Below are 24,253 nucleotides of genomic sequence, written 5' to 3'. Positions count from 1 at the left end.
CGAGGACCCCAGGATCACAACCTGAGCCAAAGGCAGAAGCTCAACCACTGAGCCACCCAAGTGCCCCCAGGAATGGCATATTTTATAAGCATAGTTTCCCTTTTTTTGCCGTGGCAATACACAATAAAGGGTTCTTTTTTTTTTTTTTTTTTTTTTGTAGCAGCATCCTGACTTCAGATAATGCCTTATAATTACAGTTAATGAGAGTAAAAAAAGAGAATAACCAGAAAGAAAAAATGTCACAGAGTTGGAGAGATAATTTTTAAGTGTTGATCCTGCTTTCAGTATTTGAGATTCTTTTTTTTTTTTTTAAAGTTTTTATTTATTCATAGAGACACAGAAAGAGAGAGACGCAGAGGCACAGGCAGAGGGAGAAGCAGGCTCCGTGCAGGGAGCCTGACGTGGGACTCGATCCAGGGTCCCCAGGATCAAACCCCGGGCTGCAGGTGGCACTAAACCGCTGCGCCACCGGGGCTGCCCTGAGAAGATTCTTAAAGTCATTATACTAGTTTTGATCTTGATGAGAAGTCCTAGTGTTTTATTTTTATTAAACATATTAGAATTTTCTAAGTAAAATTTAACATTTCTTTTTGCTCAATAAGTGTTTATATGAAAGAAATAATGTACAGTCTATGAATATTATCTTTCTGCATTTCTTTGAAAAGAAATTTTGTTTAGAAGTTTTTGTCTGGTCCTGTAGTGAATGTATAGGATGTATTTCTTTGTTCATAATATAGGTCATTTTATACATACTTTATAGATCTTTTGCTTCCAGATCTATACTAAAATTTTTTGTGGTATGAATGACATATTGAGTTTTCCTAGATGTTATTTACAATTGTGCCTTTCATAAATATCGATATGCATATGGTTATATAGGATTAATTTTTAAAAGCTGTATTGAAAAAAACTATTGAGGTATCTTTGACATGTAAAAATTATAAATATTTAAGGTATGCAATTCATATTTTTGTATATATACACACTGAAAAGACCACCAAAATGAAGCCAATTAATATTTCCATCCACTTCTACACAGTTATTAATTAGTGTGTGTACATGTGTTAAGGTGTAATTTAAGATATGTCCTCTTCTCAAATTTCAGGTATATAATACATTGTATCTTTACAGATACAATATCTTTACAGATACGTTGTATCTTTATGGAGAATTTTAAACTGAAACCAAGTAGCTATTTATAGTTGTAGGAATCAGTGTGAGGGAATATCAGGGCTTTACACAATTTTATCAGTATGTGAATATAGTGTAAGTCCTACTACAGTACTTCTGTTTCATCAGAGACTGATTTTATGTGTGGTCTGCTAAAGGGAATAAAAGCTACTAAAGTGAGTGGTTGAATATGTTAGAGTGATTTTGGTGAGATTGAATGGTGTGGCGTTTGAGTCTTTTTCATAAAGCATACTTTGTTTTTTAAAAAAGAAAAGACGATCCTGAAGTTCTGTCTTGATCTACAGATTTAACAGGTTTGTTGTTCAGTAAACTTTTCCTTAATTTGTGTAAAGGTCTGAACACGAGAGACACTCCCCGAACTGCCCATTTGTGAAGGGTGAGCACACACAGAATGTGCCGTTGTCCGTCACTCTCGCCACGAGTCCTGCACAGTTTCCCTGTACGGACGGAACTGATAGAATATCTTGCTTTGGGTCAGGGAGCTGCCCTCATTTTCTCGCTGCCGCAACAAAACGAGGAAAGATCTGCATATGGGATGTTTCCAAACTTATGAAGGTACATTTTAGTTTTAAGTAACAGGTTAGTAATTGAGGAAAAAATCCGTCTTAAACTTAGGCTTTTCATTTGTTTAGGTGCACTTAAAGTTTGAAATTAATGCATATGACCCAGCAATTGTACAGCAGCTTATTCTGTCGGGAGAACCAAGCTCAGCAGTTGATTCAAGGAGACCAACTTTGGCGTGGCTGGAAGACTCCTCTAGCTGCTCAGACATACCAAAATTGGAAGGAGATAGGTGTGTGAATTTTTTTTAGTTGCATTTATAAAAGTTATGTGTTTTTCTAAATTTTATATTCTCTTAATTCTACTTAAGCAGAAAAAATTACTAGGTGAAGAGAGTAGAGAACAAATATTTCATTATAAAATCTGAAAGAGCTGTGTGATATTTGAAAAATTTTTATTCAGCAATGCCATCCTCTGTAAGATGTACTTTATTTTCTGTCTCAGTCTTTGCCAATTGGAAAGAATTGCTGCACTGAAAAATAAAGTCTAAATAAGGAAACAAAATCCCTGGATTAAATTTACCATTTTGCCTTCTTCTAAATCTTTTCCTAGAGCAGTTGAACCAAGTGATTTTGGTTTCCACTTTTTTTTCATTAGCACCTCAAATTGTAGAAGTGTTAATGAATAGTGGAATAACCCATGGCTAGGGAAGATGACCTGATGATTTAGAGCAGTTTATCAGTAGTCATCAGTGAGTTGAGGCATGATGATTACTGCTGTAGAGATATTTTGGTAAGACATTTTTCATTCAGCTTGTCTGACAATATTGATTTTTGTAGCTGTATTTGATCTTTGTGGGGGCAAGAAGGTCAACGTATAATTTTACTTTAACGACTCGTCTCCCAAGACACTGCAGTTATAACTCTGAATAAATCCTCGCTAGGATTACAGAGCAATATATGCAGTATTCTCAACAGATAGAATGAAGGGTTCCATAAGCCACTCAACTTGTGTTAAGCAGTAGAAACTACTCCCTTTGAAGATTCTGAAAGTAACAGTGTGAAATGGAGCCTACTTAACTGTGATCAGATGTCCTGATGCTGAGATGATCTATCATTTCACTTGCAGGGGCTTCCTGTGTTCTGATCTGTGATAGACGCTATACCACAATCAGTAACTTAATACTGTTTTACTTCACAGTCCCTTTGGTGGCATGTACTTTCATTGAGAACTAATGTAAAACTTGATTAGTGCAATTTAATTCATTAATGGAAATAATGGAGAATTCACAGATTAATTGGAAAGGTCATTTCTGTCTAGTCTTTCTTGGTTAATGATATGTATAAATTACGAGTAGGTAAATGAATGTGGTCTCAGTTCTGGAACAGACTGAATTAAAACTTCATGGCTGTTCTTAGTTATTATAAATCCCTGTGAGAGCTTGATGAAAAAGCTGCTGAGCTGCTGTTGTCTGAGTTTTGACCACAATTGTCAATAGGACTAGAATATAAGTGTGCTTGAGCTCTGTGATTTTCTTAGAAGTTAGTGGAAAATTAATAGAAGATAATGAAATTGGTTTGTGCTTCTGAACACTGATTTTATTTTTTTAAGGATCTATTTATTTTAGAAGGAGCATGAACGGGAAGGGTTGAGGGAGAGAGAATCTGAAGCAGACTGTATGCTGAGAGCAGAGCCCACCATGGGGCTCAATCTCAATGACCCTGAGATCACGACCTGAGCCGAAACCAAGAGTTGGTGCTTAACTGACTGAGCCATCCAGGCCACCCCTGAACACTGTAATTTTTTAAAAAGATTTTATTTATTTATTTGACAGAGAGGGAGCATAAGCGGGGCAGCTGGAGAAGCAGGCTCCCCGCTGAGCAGGGAGCCCTATGTGGGGCTGATCCCAGGAACCTGGGATCATGACCTGAGCTGAAGGTAGATGCTTAACTGACTGAGCCACCCATGTGCCCCCTGAACACTGATTTTGATTAGAACTTTTGTCTTGGAGTTTTGTATTAGTGGATTAAAAATTAAATCATGACATACTTTTAAGATTACACACATATCACACACACACAGGTAAAATGTACCCAGTGTTTCAGGTAGACAGGTATTATATGGGAAAGTGTGCTGGAGCTGAGATACGAATCTCTGCATGCTCTTAAGAGGTAGTCTTTCTAGGGTAGAAGGACCCTTTTCTCCTAAGAAAATGATGTCAATCATACAGAAACAATACTCTTAAATTGGAGTGATAGAAGGAAGCTAAAGAGTTGGAAGTACCATCTCTAACCTCAGTCTCCCTCTCTGGCTTTTCCCTCCCCCAAAGGTAGCAGGATTTCTGTAGTGAATATAGTGAACCAAACTAATATTGATTTTGTGGCACAAGATACAACATAATTTGTTTTAAAATATACTCTGTGGGTTTCATTAGCTTGAATAATAATAGGTTAATTGAACAAATTAAAGCTTAGCCAAGAAGTTTATTTTTATTTATTTATTTATTTATTTTTAGCCAAGAAGTTTAATTAGCATAGTTTGCTTATGGATTGTTTATGATCGTTTCTACTTGAAAGGCAACATTTGTTGTTGTTCTGAATTTATTCAGGGAATAATAGTTATTTGAGAAGGAAGATTATTTGGGAACACATTTAATTTTAGGAAATTAACATTTTTATCTTATTTGTATATTTTTCAAATTGGTAAAAATTTCCTGTATTAAAGTTTGAAATTGTTTATAGTATTGATACATCAAAGCTAAAGTATCCCTGTAATACTAGTATCTTCAGTTTTCAAAAACAGATAATCCTAAATAACCATTTAAAATTTATTTGTAATACCTTGTTTATTTTGCATGTTTATTACTCTGCAAAAGGTCTTGCACGTGTAAAAGGCTTTAGTAAATCTAGAGTCTATTAAATACCTAATGCATGCTTAATGTAGAAAAATTGGACGATACAGAGAAGTGAAGAAACATAAGAGTATCCATAATCACATCCAGTTAACATATATATAAATTTTTAAATATGTATTTGTTTTTAAATTCATATTTAAGTTTTATTAAGGTATAGTTACATATCATAAAACTCACCCTTTTAGCATACAATTCAATCATTTCACTCATGATTTTATTATGAAATGGTATGAGAATTGTTCTATCATTAAATAATTTTTTAAAAAAGATTATAGTTTGAAAAACTTTAGAAAGAGGGTGTTTTTTTTTTGTTTTTGTTTTTGTTTTTGTTTTTGTTTTTGTTTTGTCTTTTGCCTGTTAAGGTGATTATCTGGCAACCTTTTGTAACATTATTTGTAATTTCATATCAAGACACCTAGAATCCTACTTTAAAGTACACAACTAGTTGGGGGCGCTCTGGTGGCTCAGTTAGTTAAGCATCTGCCTTGGGTTCAGCTTGCGATTGATGGAGCCCTGAGCCCTGAATCTGACTCCCTGCTCAGTGGGGAGCCTGTTACTCCCTCTCCATCTACCTGCCATCCACCCTGCCTGTGCTCTTTTTCTCTCTCTGTCAAATAAATATATAAAATACACAACTCCCTGGTGTGCCTGGGTGGCTCAGTCAGTTAAGTGTCCAACTCTTTTTTTTTTTTTAATATTTTATTTATTCATTAGCGCGAGAGAGAGGTGGAGACACAGGCAGAGGGAGAAGCAGGCTCCATGCAGGAGCCTGATGTGGGACTTGATCCTGGGACTCCAGGACTATACTCTAGGCCAAAGGCAGGCGCTAAACCGCTGAGCCACCCAGGGATCCCTAAGTGTCCAACTCTTTTTTTTTTTTATTCATTCAGAGAGAGAGAGAGAGAGAGGCAGAGAGAGAAGCGGGCTCCATGCAGGGAGCCCGATGTGGGACTCGATCCCGGGTCTCCAGGATCACGCCCTGGGCTGCAGGCAGCGCTAAACCGCTGCGCCACCGGGGCTGCCCCTGAGTGTCCAACTCTTGATCTCAGCTCAGGTTTTGATCTTAGGGTTGTGAGTTCAAGCCCCATGCTGGGTTCTTACATTGGGTGTGAGGTATACATACATACATAGACACACATATAAAAAGAGAGAGAGAGAGAGAGAGAGGGGGGGGATACAAAAAGAAAGAAAAAATGAAAAAAAAGAAAAAGACAAAGAAATTGACAGAAAGAAAGAATAAAAAATAAAATATATAGTTATTTTATTTAAACCTTTTTTTCCTTAGATTCTGGGTAATGTTTGATTTTTTTCTTAAAGTGAACCCTCCCATACTTGAGGTCTGTTTTGTCTTCTTGGTTTGGAGTTTGTCATTCTGGATAATTCCCAGTGTTTAATATTTCCTGTTGGGTTCTTTTTTTTTTTGGTTTATTTTTCCTCATATCTTTATTATTTCTCTGAAATCAACTAATTAGCATTTAAATAGCTTAAGGCTACTTAGTGAATCTTGAACTTTTGCACATTTTTTTTTGTTTTAAATTATAGCACAGAATAGTTTTATGAAGTTATTTCCACCTGAAAAATTTATTTATTTTTTAAAAGATCTTATTTTTTTGAGAGAGAGAGTGAGAGAGCACAAGCAGGGGGAGCACAGGAGAGGGAGAAGCAGGCTCCTCTCTAAGCAGGGAGCCCAATGTGGGGCTCAATACTAGGACCTTGGGATCATGACCTGAGATGAAGACGGATGCTTAATCGGCTGAGTCATCTAGGTGCCCCTCCATTTGAAAAATTTAAAACAGCAGTTTGTCAAAAATGTCCAACTGAGTCCTGCCCCTGCCCTTGCTCTATATTCCAGTATTCCAGACATTTTTTTTTTTAACAGAGATTACTAACTTATATTTCATTTAAAATTGCATCAGTGCCTGGTTATTTCAGTTGTAAATGAAATATATTGTTTCAGAACAGGAGAGTTAATATTACTTTCCCTCAAAGTGCATCTTTTTATTTTTTTAATTGAGGTCATCAGAACATTAGAACTGCTGTAGAATGCTGTAGAAGTGTTGATTGTTAGAATACAGACACAGCTTAATATTATACTAGAGTAATTTTTTATTAATTTTTTTTCTTGTCTGATAACAGAATGAGGATAAAGATGGATGCAAAGACAGAGGCTGGCAATTTCTTGACTAAGTGAAGAGAAAAGGAGGGACTTCCGTCTCTTTTTAACCTCCTCTTGTAATAGTTTCCCTGCTTGTCAAGGAGTTATCAGCCCTTCCAAAACAAGCAAACAAACAAAACCCAAAATGAAAATGAAATGTGTGTATGTGTATGTGAGAGAGAGAGTATATGTACATATACACATTTATTTGATTTTAGGACAACTTTCCTGAATTCAGTAATAGTTATTACAGTTTACTACCTGAAGCTTTTACTTGATTTTATTAGCTGACACTCTCTTTTATCCATTTATTTACCCAGACTATTCCCAATCATACCTTAAAAGTCTTTAAATCTCTTCAAATTTTATTATAGATTCTTAGAGGTTTCCACACTCTATTTCAGATAGATAATTATTTTATGATTTTAAGTTAATTGATTATAAGCATTACCAGCCAGTTATGATCTGACTATTTATATGTTATTTAAGCTAGTTTTAATAATTTTATGTGGTACTTACATATGAGATGCAGAGCAGTGGTTTTTATAACGTACTTTTTTCTTTGTCTCATAATATGCGTATTTTTTTTTTGAAATTCAAATTATTTTTTACTTTGTCTTTAAGTGATGATTTACTGGAGGATTCAGACAGTGAAGAGCATTCCAGATCAGATTCTGTGACAGGTATGTTAAAAATGTTAGATACTCTGTTTTTTTAAATCCTTGCATTTATACAGTTACAGGTAAGGCTAAATATTACTTTAGTTCTGAAGTTCTTAGTTAATGCAAACTCTACATTTTTACTAAAACACAGAGAAAACTCAAATGTTAAATGTTAGAGATCTTGAATTAGTATATGTAGGGTCCCATACTTAAATTTTAAGTGGTACTTATTTGAGCCAAACAAGTGAAGTGACAGTTTTACTAAGTTTTTGTCACAAATGTCAAGAAATTGACATTAAGCTCTTCAGAATGTGTTCAGTATATTTGCGTGATTTATTCTATTATTAAATAAAAGTATTATTGAAATTAAAGTTCTTTATTCCCAAAATAAAACGGGTGAAGAGAGAAAAAATTTTAAAGTATAAAATCAGACATTAAGGCATCAAGTAAGTGCTGCCTTACTCATTATCTTAAATGTTAAAGTGAAAGCATGTATTTCATATCTTAATGTACTTATGTAATAGGCAAGGCTAATCGTACATCTCAAAACAGTTTTTCTATATCAGAATTCAAATTCTTCATTTATTATAGGCAAAATGCATTTCCCAGTACATAAGAGTTATGTTAACCTCTGTGAATTAGAATTTTGGGGACTGATTAAGATAAAAAAGCACAGTACCTGGGAAGTAGCCATATTTTTAAAAAGTGACTGTTATTAAATTGTGGCAATTTTGTAATGTCATACCTCATGAACTGAGGACATATATAACTTGTTAAATCTCTGGGGGAGAAACACACATGGCTTTGTGTGGTAGGGTTTTCAAAAATTAGAGTATAGAATAGCAGGTGCTCTCTAAATTCTAAAATGTCCTGAAATTTTTTTAAAGCCCCCAAACAATGCTGGAGTGATTTGGGGTTAAACCTTGTTGTCTTTTGAAGTAGTTTTTAGGAAAGAAAAAAAAATTTAAGTAGGAAAATACCCTGAAAAATATACAGATGTATAATTAGCTCTAGAAAAAGAAAAAATAGATTCATTAAAAAAATTAGTCTGATGAAGAGAATACTCTTTTGCCATTTTGCTGTCCTTTTGCAAAACAGAAAAGGGCTACATTTGTATTTCTTAATCTGAGAAAGAATAATAAACTGGTCACAGGTTACCTGGAGACCTATTTAGAGCTTGAACTCTTCTGCTAACCTACTCTTTGGTCTTGTCATTTAAATTCTCTGGGCCTCAGTTTTTCTTAGTAAAGTGTTTGAACTAAGTGTTTCTTTTTCTGCTCTTAAAGTTTTTGATTCTAACCATAACCTTGTGTGCTGTAGTTTTGCTCTTTTTTCTGGGTCCAATGATCTCAGTAGGTATTTTTCTAATTATACCTATTTCTTGTCAACTTCCTTATCCCTTTTCTAAGGAATGTTGGAAAGTGTTAGATACTCTGTCTTTTTCATCTATGCCTAGTTGCTTTTCACATTGCTTTAGATACTATAGTCCTGTTTACCTCACTTCCCTGTTTCTAGAAAGTCACCATGTATTTTTGTTGAAGTTTTCTGTGATACCTCATTCAGGGTTGGGATTGTTGTCCTTATGTAGTATTAAAAGATGGCTATGGAAAGAAGAAAATCCTCTGGTTCAAAATTTTTAATTCCTTCCTTTTAGGATTTAGAAGTAGTTCATTCATTTGTAGTAAAATATGTACGGTAGTCCACCCCACCCAGTGGGGTTTCACTTTCCACAGTTTCAGTTACCTCTGGTCCACTGTTATCCTGAAGCAGATGACCTTCCTTCTGACATGTGGTCAAAAGGTCAGTAGTAGCATAACACTAGGACACAATGCCTATGTCATTTACTTCACTTCTCATTACGTAGGCATTTCATCAACTCGTCCCGTAGGCATTTTATCTCACATTGTCACAAGAAGACTGAGTACAGTATAGCAAGATATTTTGAGAGAGAGACTACACTGGCATAACTTTTATTACAGTTTATTATAATTCTATTTTATTATTAGATATTGCTGTTAATCTCTTACTCTGCCTAATTTGTAAATTAAACTTTATTATATGTATGTATACAAATAAAATGTAGCACATACAGAGTTTTGTACTATCTGCAGTTTCAGGTGTCCACTGGGGATCTTTGAATGTATCCATTGCCTATATAGGGAGGGAACTACTGTATATTCTCAGTTAATTCTGTTGTATTGGTAGTTTATTGGTGAGTTTATGGAGGCTTGTGATGTGAATGGGAGATGCGTTCTATTCCTGAAGTATCTAAAATAAGTCGTAGATGCTATTTCAAAACTTACAGTTACCAACTCTAGGTGATTCCCATCAAAGTGAATGATAGTCTGAAGGATTGTGGAATGTATTTCTTAATTTCAAAAATGTTGAAGACTAAGAGACTTTTACTGTTTTCCATTTGAAGGTTATGACTTTTGAAAGTATCTAGATGATGTCAGAAAGAAAAGTTTGATTTTGGGACCAGATAACTGAATTAAGGATAAATATGCTTTGTGTGAAGAGTGGGAAGAATGTTAGGAGTTTGAAGAAGGGTTCAAACTGAAATTTGATAGTTTTAGAAAAATGCTTAGGTAAAACTAGTTGCTCACCTTAGGAATCTGGGCTGATAGAACTGTTGGCGTACACTACCTAGGTCAGCAGAGTAGAGAAGTGATTATATGGACAATATGTGGAATGATTATGTAGATAGTGTCCTGTAGGCTGTTTGTAGGTATATTGTGTAAATACTCGTTTTGTAGTTCAGTAGGTTGGAAAAATTCTGAGATGGGGTATTGGGTTTCTTTACTGCAGTATTTGACAGTTGTCATTATGTTTTGTCAGTTTTCCTAAGTAGAATGTACAGCATAGGCTGTTTCCTAGGTGTTGCTTAAATTGTTGGGAAGAAGCAGAGTAATAATGCCACTTGTCATACTGCCCTTCTTAATGAATAGTTCCACTGTTTCTGCCACTAACCCTGAATATTTCTTATATGTGTTTTAATATATGTAATTAGTGGTTATTTTGTTATTATCTATCTATAAATACTAAAATAGCCTTTTCTTGGCAATTTCTGACCATAACTTAAAAAAAAATCATTTATATAAGTTTCAGTTTAGTCCAATAAATAGTTGAGCATCCTCAAGATTTATTACAGTGTATTACATGCTGTCAAAAATCTTACTGTCAACTTTTAATTTTATTATTCTAAATTAGTTAATATTTATATAATATGTTAAATATTATAATATTTACAATATAAATATTTCATGGCAGTATAGACAGGCTACATGTGAATGTAGCCAAATGAGTGGTTACATAAATGTAACTGGTTGTAACTGGTTCAATGTAACATTGAAATGTAACCAGTTTCATTAGGACAATTAAACTATTGAGTGTATAATTAAAATTTACTTTCTTTTAACTGGAAATGGTTTCAGTTTTAGGTCATAATAATGACATTATATGAAATGAGAAGATTATCCTCAGAAAATAGGGAATTCTAGATAAAGCTGTCAGTGAGCATTTTAAAGAAATAATGAAAGAGTTAACAAATTGTGTAAATAGAACTTTTAGAACATCTTAAGTGTATGATGTTCCATGAATTGCAGTTGCACATTACTTGGGCAGCTTTCAAACTTTCATGCAGTTGCCTTGAGTTATTTTATATTTATTTCTTTTACTCTCTTCTTCTGTATTCTTATCTAGAATTGTAAAACCAATTCCAGTGTTTTGTTGTTGTTTTTTTTTTTCCCAGAAGAAATACTTAGACTTACTGTTGCTAATAATGTTGTTGCCCGACTGATAGTATTTTTTGCTTTTGGTAAAAAAACAAAATTGGTTCAGACCTTCAGTTCAGTATCAAGAGATTATTCCTGGTTTAGGGGTTGAGTGACCTCTGTTGCAAGGTTTTGTGTAGACAGACATGGCATGCTTGGAGTGTTGAGACTGAGAAATGACTTTCGTACTCTTTGTAAGGGGACGGATGAATGATTATTAAGGGGTAATGTAGTTGGCTTTAAATGAGCTATAAATTAGCAGGTTATACAGAAGACACTTATGCTTCACTTTAAAATGGCAAATTGTGGGAACTTTTTCTTCCTAGTTATTTTTTTTCTAAGCTGAGTTTAGGATTACATTGTGTACTATGATAATCAACTGATAATTAGCATGGTGGGGTGGGAGAGAGGAGAGGATGCTATGACTCCTAAATGGTAAAAGAAAGGGAACTGATGTTGTAATGACGTTTCATGGATATTCTATAAAGTGCATAAGTGACAGTTATAATGGTATTGAGTATTTTTTGGTTTAGAATTGAAGGGCAGAAATCCTGTTATTTATTTATTTTTTGAAATCCTGTTATTTTGATACTAATAATCATTCTCCCAAATTAAAGAGGATGGGGGAGTTTTGCTCATAAATTACCAGGAGAATATATTCTAAATTGAAAATGATTTTGAGTCTCTTGAATACTTCAGTGGTTTTTCGGTGTAGATTTGTCTCAGATTTGATTAACTTCTCTTTAAAATACTTTAAATTCTTCCACTTACATAATTATAATGCACTGATTGGATGAGTAAAAAAAGAAAATTAATGAAAATGTAATACTAAAGATTTGTGATTTGCATTTTCACGGCCAATTCTAATGAATATTATTCCTTTTCAAAGGGCATACATCACAGAAGGAAGCCATGGAAGTGAGCCTTGATATAACAGCACTCAGCATTCTCCAGCAGCCTGAAAAACTTCAGTGGGAGATTGTGGCAAATGTGCTTGAAGATACTGTTAAGGATCTTGAAGAACTTGGGGCAAATCCTTGCTTAACAAACTCTAAGAGTGAAAAGACAAAGGAAAAGCACCAGGAACAACACAACATTCCCTTTCCATGTTTATTAGCTGGAGGTTTATTAACATATAAATCTCCTGCTACCTCACCCATTAGTAGTAATTCTCACAGGTCACTGGATGGTTTAAGCAGAACTCAGGGTGAAAGTATATCAGAACAAGGGTCAACTGACAATGAATCCTGCACTAATTCAGAATTGAATTCTCCTCTGGTAAGGAGGACTTTACCCATTTTGCTTCTTTATAGCATCAAGGAGTCTGATGAGAAAGCAGGAAAAATATTTTCACAGATGAACAATATAATGAGCAAAAGTTTGCATGATGATGGTTTTACAGTTCCACAGATTATTGAAATGGAGCTGGATAGTCAGGAGCAGTTATTATTGCAGGATCCTCCTGTGACTTATATTCAGCAATTTGCAGATGCAGCAGCCAACCTTACCTCTCCAGATTCTGAGAAGTGGAACTCTGTGTTTCCCAAGCCTGGGACTTTGGTTCAGTGCTTAAGGCTGCCAAAGTTTGCAGAGGAGGAGAATCTTTGTATAGACTCCCTAACTCCTTGTGCTGATGGAATTCATTTGTTGGTAGGACTGCGGACATGCCCTGTTGAATCCTTGAGTGCAATAAATCAAGTAGAGGCCTTGAATAATTTAAATAAATTAAACTCTGCACTATGTAATAGACGGAAAGGTGAGCTGGAATCAAATCTTACTGTAGTGAATGGTGCAAATATTAGTGTAATCCAACATGAATCACCAGCAGATGTACAAACTCCTTTGATAATTCAGCCTGAGCAGAGGAATGTTAGTGGCGGATATTTAATACTTTATAAAATGAATTATGCCACTCGGATAGTGACTTTAGAAGAGGAGCCAATAAAAATCCAACATATCAAAGACCCCCAGGACACAATTACCTCGCTCATTTTGCTTCCACCAGATATATTGGATAATCGAGAAGATGACTGTGAGGAACCTATTGAGGAAATGCAGTTAACCTCAAAGAATGGCATTGAAAGCGAAAAAAAGGCTGATATTTCTACTCTTGGACACCTGGTAATAACTACTCAGGGAGGATATGTAAAAATACTAGATCTTTCAAACTTTGAAATTTTGGCCAAAGTGGAACCTCCCAAAAAGGAGGGCACTGAGGAACAGGATACATTTGTTTCTGTCATTTACTGCTCGGGCACAGACAGGCTGTGTGCGTGCACCAAAGGTAAGCTGTTGGTTTGTTTGGTTCTCTTGCAAATCTTATAAAATCAGTGTATATGGCATTCATTTATTAATACCTAGTGTGAATTTTAGATTCATATAGATGGAGATAAATTTATTTTTTTTAATAATGAAGTGGTAAACTTTCTACTGTTTTAACTTTTTAAAACTTTTTTCTACTGCCCTAGGTAAGGATTCTAATTGTAAATAAGTTAATGTCTCTCAGAAAGTATCTTCTCTGCTTTAACCTCAAGAAAATAACCTGCTGTTGTTTCTGTGAGTCCTCACTCTGCATCTGCTCAAATGTGTGGCCTTGGGCAAGTTACTTTAAACTCAGTAAACCTTTGTTTATCTATAGACAAGGATAAGAAGGCCTGTTATCAGGCTTCTTAGAATTAAATAATGTATGTAAAGTTTTTGGCACAGAGTATATATACTGGTTGTTATCTCCTTCTGAAATAATATTTAGCAAATAATTACTAGTTTTGCCAAATAAATTTTTCTTGTCTGATTTACTCCTAGCCTTTGGCTGATGGTGGAATCACCTTGCAACATCTGAGGCCCCATACAGAGGAACACATAGTGTGCATATTTTCGCTCTACTTTTCTTATTATATATTTTAAGTTGGAAAGATAAAGCAGTTTTTGAAAAGGATTACTGATAAAATTAGGCAAAGTGAATAGTTTTATTGATAGTTCAGCAGGAGTGTAGGACCAGGAGATACTTGAAGCCCAGATAACTATAACCATTGATTAGGAGAGGAACTGAGTGTGAGGCAAGTCCTACATCTCATTCATGGTTCTTGGGAGGCATTAACTTGAGTTTTTCCTTGCTTTAAAAGATTGCAAGAGTTTGGCTAAGAAGGGTAGTGGTGAATATAGTGTTTCAGATTGCCTTCTTTGAAATACATTTAAGGAAAATAAGGAGAAGAAAAATCTTCAAATAACATCAAACCCCAGACAGATTAATTTAAAAAATGAGTAATGCAGAATAACTTTAGACTGATAAGACTTTGGAGTAGAGTTATAAAGTTTAGAAAAATTTTAATATACTATGTGGTGTGAAGGATAATTTGAAGTTATTAATCATGTATATGCCAGTTCATTGTGGTGATAGCTTTACTTCTGATAATTCTTTTAGTCATCATGCCAACTTTATGAGGTATTATTGTCTCCATTTTACAGATAAGGAAACTGAGAGTAGGAGAGGTGAAGTAACTTGCCTAAGTCACAGAGCCAGTAAATGACAGAGTCAGAATTCATACCTGGGCATCTGTTGTCAGGGTGCTTAAAGTACATTATATTGCCAGAATGTAAGAAAACATGAGACTTGTAGGAGCACCTGGGTGGCTTATTGGTTAAGCATCTGATTCTTTTTTTTTTCTTTTTTTTAAGATTTTATTTATTTATTCATGATAGACACAGAGAGAGAGGCAGAGACAGAAGCAGGCTCCCTACATGGGACTCGATCCCGGGTCTCCAGGATCGCGCCCCGGGCCAAAGGCTGGCGCCAAACCGCTGAGCCACCCAGGGATCCCAAGCATCTTGACTCTTGATCTCAGCTCAAGTCTTGATCTCAGGGTTGTGAGTTTAAGCCATGCTGGGCTTGGAGCCCACTTGAAAAAAGAAGATTTGTTGAGTTTTAAAGAATGTTATTTTAATGTGAAAGATTAAAAAAAATGAAACTAATTTAATATGCCATGAGCTATCCAGAATGGAGCTGGATTGGAAACCTGAGTGACCTGGCCCCAGGACACATCTGTGTAAGATACTAGTATTTTCCAGAAATACAGTCAAGTTTTAATCATTTTAATTGTTTGATGAGATATGCTTTTGTGAGACAGAGAAGTAGTAGGGTTTTTTTGTTGTTGTTTTGTTTTTGTTTTCTAAGAATTTATTTGACAGCACAAGCAAGGGGAACAGCAGGCAGAGGGAGAGGGAGAAGCAAGCTCCCCTTGGAGCAGAGATTCCAATGCACAACTAAGTCCCAGGGCCGTGGGATCATGACCTGAGCTGAAGGTGGACGCTTAACTGACTGAGTCACCCAGGCACACGAGAAGTAGTATTTAAATAGATTAATGTATCCTTGGAGTTTGGACAACAAAAAATCCTGGGAATCAATCTTATGTGATAGGGAATTTATCCAGATGGATCAAAGCACAAGGAATAAAGCCTGAGAAGTTAACCACTTTGAAAATTATCCCCTAGCTCTTCAACCATTGACCGATCAAGATGCATTTGAAAGGATGAGATTAGTAACAAAAAAGAGAAAAGAAAAGTTGAAGTTTTAAAATGTACATATGATAGTCCATAAAGTAATTGTAAACTTTTTAAAAAGGATTACAGACTATGATTCAAATGGACATGACATTTCCATGACAAGTCATAAGAATGTATTCAAATAGCTAACTCTTTTTTTCTCATAAAGGATCATTGAGCCTTTTGATAAAAATCTACAACTAATAAATATTGTAAGGTAATTTCAAATAGTATCAATAATATACTAAAGATAGAATTGATGCAGCTGTGTTTGATTAAAGTTCGGAAATAGTACATACATACATATACTTATACGTATATACCACCAGGCAGCCACTCCAGAAATGTGGGCCAGTTTCTCCACAGCTGGCAGAGGTGCTGAGGAATGGGAGATGGCAACTGTTTCCTTCAGGCCACTTTCATGAAAGATCGGCAGCCTTTCCCTTTATCAGGCATCGTCTGGGCATTGTTTCCTGTTAGGCTTCAGAGTTCTGAAATAGTTGATTTCAGTCACTTTTTAGTTCAGTAGCTGACCTCTAGAACTTCCTGTCTAGAACTTCCTACTGCACCATTTGGCGTGACATTACTGTTGCTTTTGTTGAGATATTTTTTTTTTTGATGTTCTGTTCTCGGTGATTTTGTCACAAACTACTTTAGAATAATACTGACTTAATTCTAGTAAAATATACTTTGTTCTAATATTTTTTCTCCTGCACCTTTGTGCTACCAGTGTCTTGTATGTTGCATTTAAATAAGTTATAAACCCAAACAAAAAGTTACTGTATATAATTTTTGTCTTGTAAAAAAATTTACAAAGAAATGAGATAAAACATAATTCTGTTCACCTACTTTACTCATTTCATCACCTACAGTACTCATTTCTGGTGCGAGAGAGAGAAGGAATTTGGTATTGCTTTCTTTATCTTAAGGACTTTCTGTAGTACTTATTACAGGACAGTTTTCCTAGCAAAAAATTTTGTTTATCCTGAAATGCTTCTATTTCACATTCATTTTTGAAGAATAGTATTGTATAGAATTATTGGTTGACTATTCCTGTGCATCTCATTCAGTTGCCTTTGGCCTCCATTGTTTCTGGTAAGTCTGATGTTAATTTGCATTATTGTATTGCACATATACTCGTACACATGATCTGTCCCATAGGTCTTTGAGATACTTTTCGTTTTTAAAACTCTTTTTTTTTTTGTTTAAATTCAGATTGGTTAATTTCTTATGCTCTATTTTTATTTTACGGATTCCTTCTGCCATTTCAGATTTGCTTTGAGCTTCTTTTTTTAAAAGATTTTATTTATTTATTTATGAGAGGCAGAGAGAGAGAGAGAGAGAGAGAGAGAGAGAGGCAGAGGGAGAAGCAGGCTCCATGCAGGAAGCCCAATGTGGGACTTGATCCCGGGTCTCCAGGATCAGGCCCTGGGCTGAAGGAGGCACTAAACCGCTGAGCCACCCAGGCTGCCCTGCTTTGAGCGTCTTTAGTGAACTTTTCATTTTAGCTGTTTTATGTTTCAACTCCAGAATTTCCCTTTGTTCTTTAAAATAATTTCTAATTTTTAATTGAGATTCTTGTTGAGTCATTTCCACCATTTGTTCCTTTAAATCTCCATACCTGATTTTCTTTTCTTCTATAAAAATATTTACAGTAGCTTTTTTGAAGTCTGTGTCTGCCAAATCTAAATCTTGGGAACTCAGAGATATTTCTCAATGACTTTGTTTTACTTAAGCAGAGGTCACTCTTTCTTTACATGTCTTAAAATTTTTAATTTAATACTGGACATATTAAAGAACATTGCAGAATTTTAGATTCTGATTTCCCCTCTTTGGAGGTTGTTGTTGCTTTCTTTGTTTGGTAATCCATCAGGACTACATCTGTGAAATCCATTTCTTTTACAGTATGAAGTCACTGATGTCTCCTCTTATTTTTTTTTTTTAATATTTTATTTATTTATGAGGGACACAGAGGGATGGGCAGGCTCCCTGCAGGAAGCCTGATGTGGGACTTGATCCCTGGACTCTAGGATCACTCCCTGGGCTAAAGGCAAGCGCTCAACCGCTGAGCCACCCAGGGATTCCCCTTTTTCTGGTTTTAATTTTTATTTTAATTTTTATTATTATTTTTTTTTGGTTTTAATTTTTAAATCTTGATTCTTATTTGTTGCCTCTGTGTCCACTTGGCATAGTATTCAACCAAGATTTTGATAAGTGATTGTGCCCAAGTAACTTCACCAGAGAGGCAGTATTCAGGTGTGTCCTGGCTTTTATTTGCTTTATTTTTATTTTCTGTTAGGCCCTCTCTCATCTTTTTGGAATATGCATGGGGCTTAGTTGACTGGGAATATGTGGATGGCTTGAGTCCCATCTCGTTTTGCTATACATGTGTACAACCTCTGCTCATTATGGATTATGTCAAGAGTTTAGCAAACTTCCTATGTTTTTGTCACTTTTTGTAACTTTTTATTAAGTTTGCTTGCTCCAGGCAGGGTCATGACTTCAGATTGCACCTCATGTTTGCTGCCACTGAGTTCTTTAAACTGATGGCTCTCCAAATCCATTGACCCCACCCCACCCCTTGACAATAGCTTCCCATCTACCTGTCTTTATTGCTTGCCCCATCTTGGTTGAATGATAGTGTGTCTCACTTTATAGTTGCTTTTCAGGAAGAGGAGTTGACATCTTCCTTATTCGGTCATATTGGAAGTGAATCTCCAGATATTTGTGTAGAATATTCTTTTATCCATTGATTTTTCTCTTTAAATATTTGCTAACTTTGCCTTCAGTTTTTTCCTATGAGAAATACAAAAAATAGAAACTCAATTAATATCATTTCATTTCATTGTGAATCCTTAAAAAAATTAAGAATCTTTGTTCATTTTTGTTACTCCTGGGATATTTAGTGCATCAGTTTCCTCCTCTGTAAAGTGGCCACAGTAATAGTCCTTACCTCAGGGGTTTTTGTGAAGACTAAATGAATTAAGCATTTAAGATAGCGTCTTATGTGTAGTTTATACTAGGTAAATAACTGTTTTCATATATGTTTATATATTTGTCATTTTCTATATTAAATTTAATTTTCAGTTTGTGATTCCTTGTCAATTTAATTTCTATGTTCCGGAAGATATGTCACTTTGGCAGCCCTGTTTATCTGCTTGTGAGTGATATTAAAATAAATTAAATTTCTTAACTAAGTAGTATGCATTTGTATGTTTACCCATATTCTATGTACCTGTGTTGATTAAATTTTACTACACTGTAGGTGGTGAGCTTCATTTTCTCCAAATTGGAGGAACTTGTGATGATATTGATGAAGCTGATATTCTAGTGGATGGATCTCTTTCTAAAGGGATAGAACCATCTTCCGAAGGTTCCAAACCTTTATCAAATCCTTCAAGTCCTGGCATTTCAGGTATGATGCTAAGTATGTATGTATGTATGTATGTATTTATATTTTTACTTTTAAAAGATTTTATTTATTTATTCATGAGAGACAGAGAGAGAGGCAGAGACATAGGCAGAGGGAGCAGCAGGCTGCGTGCAGGGAGCCTGACGTAGGACTCGATCCTGGGACTCCAGGATCATGCCTCAGGCCGAAGGCAGATGCTCAACCACTGAGCCCCCCAGGGATCCCGATACTAAGTTTTTAAATGAATCTTAAAAACACAAATTCTTGTGATATTCAAAATTTTCTTAGTCTATCTTAGATAATTTTAAAAATTCTTTCAGATTTTACCGTCAGCTTTTGGTTACTTTGATGAGGGACTTCATTTCTCTGTTGCCATTCTTTCACTAGGATTGTTTTTATTTATTATCATTTTTTCAGTAGTTGGAAATTGTTGTAAACATTAAAAAGTTTTTTCACTGATGATCAGTTGGCCAGTATTGGTGATGTTACCTAAGAGATAAAAACATTATTTTGGCCATTAAGGAGCTTTTGTTCTAGTTTGGGAGGGGGGAAAAACATGAAATAGAGGAGTTGATCAAGTATAAAGTCAGTGGAGTGGCTAATACTGATATTACTACTGGAATTGAAAAGCTGGAAAAATATTCTCTTACTAGGGTATATTCAGATCCTCACTGCCCTATTGTGCACCATTAGATAGACTTGTTTTTGTATGTTGTTTAGTTCCTCTCTTTCTATGTTCTGTACTGCCCTCCAGAACTGTTTTTTCAGAAGTATAGTTTAAGTGTTACTCCTGCTTAAAACTTTTGGACTTCTATGAAACAACTCCAGTCTTCTCAGTGTTTGTTACAGTAAACGTTTTATGATTTCTTAAGTGATTCAGTATCATGCCCTTTCCATGTCTCACTGAGTTCTCTTTCCCTGCCCTTTATGACTACACTTAGTCTTTTTGTGCTCCCACAGTACCATTAATGTTATACTCTTAGCCCTTAATACATTTTATTCCCTACATCTAGCATTTAAAAGGTTAATAAATCTTTAATGAAAAGTGTGTTTAAACTCAGATGTTTTCCAAATAGAAATAATACATAAAGTTGGTATTTGATTTTTATGGACCCTTAATGTTTGGGCATTTGATCATTTTTCTTTGCACAAGGCAAACCTTTAGTGATTATTAGTATAATATATGCTAACTTTAGTGCCTATCAGTATAAACATGCTGTTCTATATATCCGGGTTTTTCAGCCTCAACTCTATTATTGATATTTTGGGCTAGATAATTCTTTGTTGTGGGCAGAGTGTCCTGTGCTGTATTACCAGATCTCTGGCTTCTACATACTACAGTCCAGCCGCACAATCACCTCCATCCATGTGGCCTTTGGGAGGCAAGATTGTCCCCTGATTGAGATAAATTGACTCATGTCTCATGCTATAATAAATTAAGACTTGATTATTTTGGTTATCTATACAGTTTGGTTTAAAGAGCTAACACAGTGAATGTTTCTTATTTTATAGGGTATTGTTAGAACAAGAGAATTTTCATATGTAGTCCATAAATACTATTGGATAGAGAAAAGAATTACATTATAAGGAAATAAATAATGTAAATATGGGATATTGATATACTGTACTATTAACACAAACAGTATTTAACAGTTTTAGTCTGATTTCAAACGCTCTAAGCTTTGAGAAATGTGGTTTGAAGTATACATTTAATAATTCTTTTGAACTTAGTGTAAATTTTTTTTGTGAAAATATTCTAAACCTATCAGATTTCATATTTTAATTTTTTCATAAACTTTTGTTAATTGGAACAGGTACAACAGCCTTTGTTTAATATTAGAAATTTCATATATATGAACACGTTTTCATAAGAGAGAAACTAATCTTTCTGAAGCAGATTATTACTCTTACAGTATTGGTATGCATACAAGATATTCTTAACTATCACAGAAATAAAATAGTGCTGGTGAAGCTTTTGGTTTCTAGGTATTTATCTGCCATCAGTGTAGCTTATGACTTCTTTTTTTTTAATTTTTTTTTTTTAATTTTTTATTTATTTATGATAGTCACACAGAGAGAGAGAGAGGCAGAGACACAGGCGGAGGGAGAAGCAGGCTCCATGCACCGGGAGCCTGATGTGGGATTCGATCCCGGGTTTCCAGGATCGCGCCCTGGGCCAAAGGCAGGCGCCAAACCGCTGCGCCACCCAGGGATCCCTAGCTTATGACTTCTAAAAAATTACTTTTCTATAAAGTAACAAAGGGCAAATGTTATGTATTTATTGATGTTTAGCATTTTGTTTTGTAAATAACAAAGTCTAAAAGTTACTTATTGATTTGATGCAGTTTTAGCTTGCATTTCAGAACTACTTTCATCATCCTTGCTAACTTAGTGCTGGTGAAAGCTCAGTCAGGGCTCTTCTGATAGGTTGAGTTTGGGTTTCTCCAATAAGGAATAACCTCTCTATAATATAAAATATTCAAGATGGATTTTTGTTATGGCCCTTATGTAGTTAGTGCTAGTTACTTTATTTGCATATAGATAACTGAGCTCACATTAATAACTCTAGGATATTTGGCAAGTTTTGTAATTGACTATATAAAACACATGAATGGAAACTACTATTTTTTAAAACTTACTTCAAATTCTGTATTCACTATTATTAAGGAGTTGATTTATTGGTGGACCAGCCATTCACCCTTGACATCTTGACATCTCTAGTGGAGCTAACCCGCTTTGAGACTTTGACTCCACGGTTTTCAGCTACTGTTCCTCCATGCTGGGTAGAAGTTCAACAAGAACAGCAGCAAAGGAGGCATCCTCAACATCTGCATCAGCAACACCATGGAGATGCTGCTCAGCACACTAGAACTTGGAAACTACAGACTGACAGGTAAGACATTCTTCTAAGGTATTTCATTTTAAGTCCATATTTGTTGGCAGCAACATGTAATTCTTAGATATATTATTGCTTCTCTTAACTTTTGTATATTACTAACTTGGTTCTTTTCATTCATCACCTTAATTTTGGAAATTTCTATATTCTTGGTTGTAGGATAAAACAGAGTAATCCACCATTGTAGTTAGTTTGGACATTCAGTTCACAAGTTTATTTAACATATATTTATTTCTTTATTTATTTTAAAGGTAATTTTATTTATTTTTTTATTTAAATTCAGTTATTTAACATATAGTGTATTATTAGTTTCAGAGGTAGAGTTCATTGAGTCCTCAGTCTTATATAATACCCAGTGCTTATTACATCGTGTGCCCTCCTTAATGTCCATCACCCAGTTGCACCATTCCACCTATTTAACAGATACTTAAATGCTTGTTTTGTGTAGGCACTCTTGTAGGCAATAGTATTATGACTGTCACTGGAATTTACATTCTCTTGGGGATAGACAGTAAGCTGATGTCTGCTATGCCACATAGTCTAAAAGCTATGAAATATAAGATGTGGTGACAGACTGCATGTGTGCAAGAGCGAGAGAAAATATGTACGGTACTTTGTATATAAGGGGCCAGGAAGGCCTCCATGAACACACTAATTCCGAGGTAATGGCAAGTGCAAAGACCCTGAGGAGTGTTTTATGAATTCCAGTGAGAGCAAGAAAACCAGTGTTGGTGAAGTTCAGTGAAGGTATGGGAGACTGAGAGGAAGTCAGGTCAAAAGAAGTAGCTGGACACCAGAGAACGAGTATCTTTTTAGGCCATGTTGGGAATTTTAAGTGATGTAAGATTAGGAAGATATTACAGGGCTTTGGATACAGGAATGATAGAATTTACATCCTAGAAGAGTACAGTAAGACTGCTGTGATGACAGTAGATTATGAGTGGTTGTGTATATTCAAAGGCAGTGATAGAAGTGAGGGTTCTAGTTTGGATGATATTGCAGTTTGTTTTTGGTAGTTTGGACCATGATAATAGTTGTTGGAGGTAGTGAAAAGAGTGGTCACATTCTGGATATAATTGGAGTAGAAGGAATAGTATATGCTGATGCATTGAACATATTGTGTGAGAGAGAAGAGTCCAGGATGACTGAGGTTTTGGATTGAGAGGATTGAAAATTAGATTTACTGAGATAGGAGTAGGCAATTAAGTTTGGCTTTACTTATAGTAAATTAGAAATGTTTGGTAGATGTTTGAATGAGTCTGGAAATTAGTGGAGTGTGGTTTGGAGATTTTTATTTTTCAGGCTTTATATAGAATTTAAAATCAGAATAGACATGTCTAAGAAATACAAGAAGTTCTTATTTTAAAATGCAGATTCCTGAGACTTCACTCATAGAGACTGAGGGTAGGACTCCGGAATCTGCAGATAATTCTGATGCATAATAGTCCACAGTGTAAGGAACAGGGTATATTGGGATGTTCAGTTCCCAAGATTGTTGTCAATTTCTAAGGTAAGCTCTGCTACTGACCTAAGTTTAACCTCTCTTTGGGAGCTGATCCCAGTGAGAAGCATTGGGTTTTGTTGAGGGTGCAAATCAGAGTATGAAAAGTGTTAATTGATGATAATGTGGTTTTGGCCAAAGAAAGACTTGCTGTATTTACCATTTACTCCTTTATTTGACAGCAACAGCTGGGATGAACATGTGTTTGAATTGGTTCTACCTAAAGCTTGTATGGTTGGACATGTGGACTTCAAATTTGTATTGAACTCAAACATCACCAATATTCCACAGATACAAGTGACACTGCTGAAAAATAAAGCTCCAGGCTTAGGGAAAGTCAATGGTAAGAATGAATCAAAATTTATATTTGAAGGTTTCTTAAGAAAATGAATTTTCAACTTGACTGTGTAGATTTCATGTCCCTCACCTGACTTCCCTTTCCTCTCCATTCTGTCCCCTACCCCCGTACTTCTTTTCTGCTCTATTTTTTGTGGTTTTGTTAAGAAAAGTTAATTTTAGAGGTTTTCCAGTAGCTCAGGATTATATAGGATTGCATAAACTGGAATAATTTAATTATGCTATTTGGGAAATTCAATTAGTTTCTTTCTGAATTAGTTTCAGTTTTATCATTCCTAGACTTACGCGTTTTTCTTCCTAAGTGGAGACTTCACGGGAAAAGAACTTTGTTAATGGAAGTCACGTATTCTTT

The 24,253-nt window shown here is 35.1% G+C and overlaps 1 protein-coding gene across 16 annotated transcripts in view; it reads left to right on the top strand.

Annotated features, from left to right (window-relative positions):
- BIRC6 (baculoviral IAP repeat containing 6) overlaps nt 1–24,253 on the top strand; it is a 228,904-nt gene that overhangs the window by 38,971 nt on the left and 165,680 nt on the right. For all 16 annotated transcript variants that reach the window (XR_005987661.1, XM_041754078.1, XM_041754087.1 and 13 more), the window contains exons 7-13: nt 1,524–1,746; nt 1,824–1,984; nt 7,386–7,444; nt 12,086–13,480; nt 19,001–19,150; nt 21,815–22,040; nt 23,727–23,887. Coding sequence is in view for 15 of the 16 variants with exons in the window: in XM_041754078.1 (XP_041610012.1) it covers nt 1,524–1,746; nt 1,824–1,984; nt 7,386–7,444; nt 12,086–13,480; nt 19,001–19,150; nt 21,815–22,040; nt 23,727–23,887 (2,375 nt within the window). In the remaining variant the exon portion in view is untranslated. The remainder of the gene's footprint in view (nt 1–1,523; nt 1,747–1,823; nt 1,985–7,385; nt 7,445–12,085; nt 13,481–19,000; nt 19,151–21,814; nt 22,041–23,726; nt 23,888–24,253) is intronic.

The sequence above is a fragment of the Vulpes lagopus genome, chromosome 5, assembly GCF_018345385.1.
Source record: "Vulpes lagopus strain Blue_001 chromosome 5, ASM1834538v1, whole genome shotgun sequence".
NCBI lineage: Eukaryota > Metazoa > Chordata > Mammalia > Carnivora > Canidae > Vulpes > Vulpes lagopus.
The sequence above is the reverse complement of the archived record's forward strand: the minus strand, read 5'-3'. Positions and strand labels throughout refer to the sequence as shown.